Source organism: Triticum dicoccoides, chromosome 4A (assembly GCF_002162155.2).
Source record: "Triticum dicoccoides isolate Atlit2015 ecotype Zavitan chromosome 4A, WEW_v2.0, whole genome shotgun sequence".
Lineage (NCBI taxonomy): Eukaryota > Viridiplantae > Streptophyta > Magnoliopsida > Poales > Poaceae > Triticum > Triticum dicoccoides.
The window spans coordinates 626,216,941-626,221,841 of NC_041386.1; the positions used below are offsets into that span (position 1 = coordinate 626,216,941).

The 4,901-nt window shown below is 49.9% G+C and overlaps 1 protein-coding gene across 1 annotated transcript; it reads right to left on the minus strand.

Annotated features, from left to right (window-relative positions):
- Positions 1–2,508: 2,508 nt before the first annotated feature.
- On the minus strand, positions 2,509–3,416 carry LOC119283888. Its single transcript, XM_037563247.1, has 2 exons — positions 2,703–3,416; positions 2,509–2,589 (listed from the first exon to the last, which is right to left on the minus strand). Exons 1-2 carry the CDS (start codon positions 3,414–3,416, stop codon positions 2,509–2,511), a joined length of 795 nt encoding a protein of 264 aa, XP_037419144.1.
- Positions 3,417–4,901: the final 1,485 nt, after the last annotated feature.

A 4,901-nucleotide genomic window follows, 5' to 3' on the forward strand; every position in this document is an offset into this window, starting at 1 on the left:
ATATATATATATATATATATATATATATATATATATATATATATATATATATATATATATATATATATATATATATATATATCGCTCGCTCGCTCGTCGGACCGCGCTCTGCCGCCCAACGTCATAGCACCGGAACACCGCGACCATCGCCGCCGTTAGCCCGCCCTCGCCTAGATCTGGCAAGAACCGAGCCGCTGCTACCTCTCACTTCCGCACTTCAGATCCGTGCGACAAAGGCGGCGACGACCTCTGCCTCGGTCGGGGGCGAGACGAGCTCCGCGCGGCAATGACTACGGCGGCCTCTACCACTGCCGGAGGTGGGACGGGAAGTGGGCCTTGCGCGCAACGTGTTGTGGGCACGGGCGGTGTCCACTGCTGGCCCTCGTGGTCTCGTCTGATCCATCAACCCCAGCATCACAAGGACGGCGACGACCGCGTGGGGATCGGCCTCAGCAAGGCCTTGCTCGAGGCCGCCGTCCGGGCCCTCGGCGCGGTAACGGCGGCGGCGACCTTGCCTCGGCCTGGGGGCGGGGCGGGGCTATGCGTTCACGCCCGCGCCTGTGCGTTGACCTAGGTGGTGAAGATAAGACGAAGTAGATTTGTCTTCTTTTTTCTTCCAATGTCAGGTGGACCCTCACGGCGGCACACATGATGATGACATTACCTAATGTCGCTGTCACATATGAGGCATTAAGTGGTGCCACATAGCTTGACTAGCAGGCCCCATCTGTAATAAACGCGATCAACAAAGTCAAATCCGTCGATCTTGCAAAACGATTACACAAGACGTTGTGTTTTCTGCAAAAGAAATTGAATGTAGTGTCTTTTGCTAACCTAGTATTTAAAGTGGTGCTTTTCCGCAATTTACTCTTCAACCACACGTTGGTCGCGCACGTGACTTTATTCAAGACATACTTTTGGATGATGGAAAATCATATTCATAATTAATACAAATGGAAAATGGGAAAAAATGTTTATTCAGCATGTAAACATTATAAATGTTAATTAAACTCTCATCTTTTCGGATGATGTTCAATCATTTTCATAATTGGTAGTTGTTAATGAGTTGTCCAAGAAATTCATGCAATTGAAACTTATTGAAAAGCAGAAAGAAGAGACATGCCTACTTGAAACTTATAATATTTTTTTGCACATGGCTTTATTAAGAGAAATTGCATAGTGCATACGTGAAATAGTCCTGTTGCTCTATTCCGAAATGCATGTCACCCTAATAACACAGGATTTATAAGTTGGACCAACAAACAGACAAATTAAAAGTTGAGTCGTTTTTACAAGGAAAATAAATTATGAGTTTCACATGAAAATGTTTTTCAGCGGGTATTGCATTTTGAATAAACACTAAATAACTCCCGAAATAAACACTATTTGAACCATTTCTATGGGTATTACATTTTGATACAATCTTGTTTTGTCCTAGCCAAAAGCAGACGAACTCAATGCTTCAAAAATAAAAATGAAAAGCATCAAAACTTGTGTTCTAGATGGGTCGAATTAACTGTTGTTTTTCCTAAAAAAAATACATGCACATACCTAACTTGAACACTGACAAACTATTATTGTTTAATATTTTTCCCAGTTGGAATTTCTTTTTTCTTGTGTTTTCAGCTTGAAGCTCATCTGTGACCAAGGCATTGTGATGTATGCTCACTGGCATATAAATCTCTTGCTAGTTTAGCTGTTGAAGTGCATTTATGAAACGAAACTGAGAAATTGAAGCAGCCACTGGACTGAACTGAGGTGCCAAGGCTTTGCAAATTCAGATGCTCAAAGCCCGCTCGGTATGAACATGAATCAAACCCGTTTGGCTCCGCAAGCAAAATCAGTGATGGAGCTGAGTATAAAAAGAGATCCATCAATGACGCCGAATTGTGCTCTTGCAAAAGGATCAAGCTTGGTCTGCTCCTCTTCCAGATTCAGTGCAAGTATGTACCTTGAGGATGAACCCAAAACTCTACAATTGAAACATACGGTTCTCGTCAAAAGAAAGAAAGGAAGGTCTGAAGAAGCATCCTCATCTAAATCTAGGGTTCTTAATTTGCTAAGAGAACTGCATCACAACCACTTGCCTGAAATGTCATGCTGTCATGGCATCACATTGATGAATCGCTGAGTTGAACCTAACACGGCACAAAGCTTAGCGTAACAGACATGCGCACAAGTCATAGACAACCTGACACATGGGTTCGGCACAAATGTGCCATAAAACATTACTGAAGCGACAAACGTGAGGCTATAAGCATCAACAGTTCAACACAAAGCCCTACTACAACCTGGCGTAAACGATAAATTAAGCTGGATTACATGCATTTTAACAATACAAGCTGATAGCCTCACGAGACATCAACCTATTTTAGTTAGGTGGATGGAGCTACTAGCCCTTGCAACATGTTCATACAAAAGGACCAACCGACTTAATTCACCCTACATGGATCGATGCATCGAGCTACTTTTCCATGTCGACATGGCGTGAGGCGCAGGACCGTGGCTTCAAGCCTTGCGGGCGGGGCTCAGAAAAACGTCGGTGAGGACGGTCTTGGACTGCAGCGACGCCTTCAGGATCTCCAGACCCTGCAAAAATTGCAGGAAATCCAATGTGACGATTGGTTGATGCACATGATTACAACAAAGAAATATGGAAGACATATATGCCAGAGAAAGCGATAGTGAGGATTCATTGTCACCTCGTCGTAGCCGAGCTGCACGGTCTTCTCCTGGAGCGCGCTGAGATCCTTGACGGCGAATGTGTTGAGCAGGGTGATGCTGGAGATGGAGGACATGGGCGTCACGGTGAGGTCGTCCATCACCGTGTAAGTCACGATGCCCTGCACGTACCCCTTCCCGCTGACGCCGGCCACCGCCTGCGCAGTCTGGCCTCCGGACACGCCCGACGGCACGAGCTTCGCCTCCGTGGTCATCTGCTTGTCACATGACGGGCAGTAGGTGCCGTAACTGCCCGTCACGTAGGTCCGGCAGCTGTAGAATTTGCATGTACCGGAGTGGCCGCTACCATATCCGCTATTGTAACAGCCGCAGGACAAGCTGCACCCATAGAACGTCTTGGCCTGTGGCTGTGGAGGCGGCGGCCCCGGCAAGCCTAGGAGGGAGCTCTTGGTGCTGACCGCCGGCGAGAGGACGGAGGGGTGGAGCAGCGCGTCCTTGGCGGCGCCGGGCTGGACGTAGGTGGCGTCGAGCTTCTCGACGCTTCCGTAGAGGCTGCCGACGCTGCCGACCATGGAGTCCTTGCCGAGCAGCTTGACGGCGGTGCCGACCGGCAGGGAGAGGAGGGAGAAGAGGAAGTCCACCACGTCCTTGCTCGCCTCCGCGAACAGCACGCGCCGGGCCTTGGTGTCGATGAGGAGCTTCATGCTCAGCGCGGTGCTCCCGGTGGTCGCCATTCCGTAGCTCTTGCCTTGCGCCTCAGACTTGTATGGGGATGGTGAGGAGGACCGAATGTTAGAATTAAACACGGCAACTTGTGTCAGTGTCCGCTCCTGTGTACGTATACAAGTAAGAGTCCGTGTAGGTTTCTACCTGATCACCGAATAGGACTAGACTAGTTGTACCTAGTATATATAGTCATGTACCCCTGGCTTGTAATCATGTGGAATTGTGAGAGCAATACGAAGAAACAACATTGCTTTATCGTCAGCATTGCTTTATCGTCAACATTGCTTTATAGGGATCGTCAGCATTGCTTTATCGTCGTTCATCGGGTGTCGTCCTACGTCGGAAAGTACTCGGCGTCGGGTCTGGGCCAACATCGAAGAGAAATAGGCTTGAGTGCTTGGCAGCGAGTGTGCTGTGGAGTATTTAAAGAGGAAGAAGAGCAAGAGCTACATGAGAGAGACGGAGAGCAGCACATGGAAGAGAGGGAGAGAGAGAGAGAGAGAGCGCGCGCGCGCAGCGCACGAGGCATGGCCATGGACAGAGGAGCAAACGTGTGCTGAGAGCAAAACGATTTGTGTTGGGAGGTGGATCTGTGATCGTCACAAAACAATGAGCGAGTGACCGACGGGATTGATCCCTGCGCGCACGGCAGTCGAGTCGATAAGCACTGCGACCGTGATGAGTTGGAGTTGTTGACGATATCAACTTGCGGACCATCATCATGCCAGCCACCAGCACTGTCTGTGAGTCTGTCCATCGTCGACGAGCGGAAAGATATCAGGTGATATCATGGGTTAGGTAATACCATGATACGGGCTTCTGGGAGCCGTTGGATCTCAGATCCGACGGCTCCCCGGAGTTCTTGAGCATTTTGCAAAAAAGGTTATTCGGGAGTCTTAAAATTTCACGTAGGTACAATAGACTTCCGAGAGTCATCGGATCTGAGATCCAACGGCTCAGAAGCCCGTATCATGATATCACCTAAGTGTTGGTAGCACCTGATATTTTCCCGTCGACGAGATGACTGATGAGAGGTCTCGAGCTATACACGTTGACAGAAAAAGGCGTCTCTCTGCTAGGGACGAAATGGGAGGCGACGAAACCCTAAGAGCATCTTCGGTTGCGCCCTAACAAGACCCCTCAGACGAGTTTTCGGCTGCCGGCGTCAAAAAATCGGCCCAGTCGCGTCCCAAGGGCCCAATTTCCGCCAGCTCGGGCCGAAATTGGCGCCGGCCGACCCAACTCGACCCTGGCATGCTGGGGGACGCTCGCGGGGCGCCGGGCAAATCGTTTTTGGCGCGAAAGAGCTGCGGGCCCTCCTTGCCAGCGACTCGTCTCGCTTCTCGCCGCTTTGTCGTCATCATCGCCTCGTTTTCCACGGCGAATCAATGCCAAAGCAGCCGCGCGCTGGCGCGCCGGTCAGCCTCCACCATTGATGCCTCACGGGCGGCGCAGTGAAAACGAGGCGACGCGCGTCCCCTCGCATGCCACGC

What these genes read in the sequence shown, in the direction of transcription:
- LOC119283888 (XM_037563247.1), bottom strand. Translation starts at nt 3,416, where the DNA reads ATGGCGACCACCGGGAGCACCGCGCTGAGCATGAAGCTCCTCATCGAC. An exon ending in TGCAGCTCGGCTACGACGAG is followed by an intron (nt 2,590 to 2,702) that starts GTGACAATGAAT and finishes CAATTTTTGCAG; the next exon opens with GGTCTGGAGATCCTGAAGGC.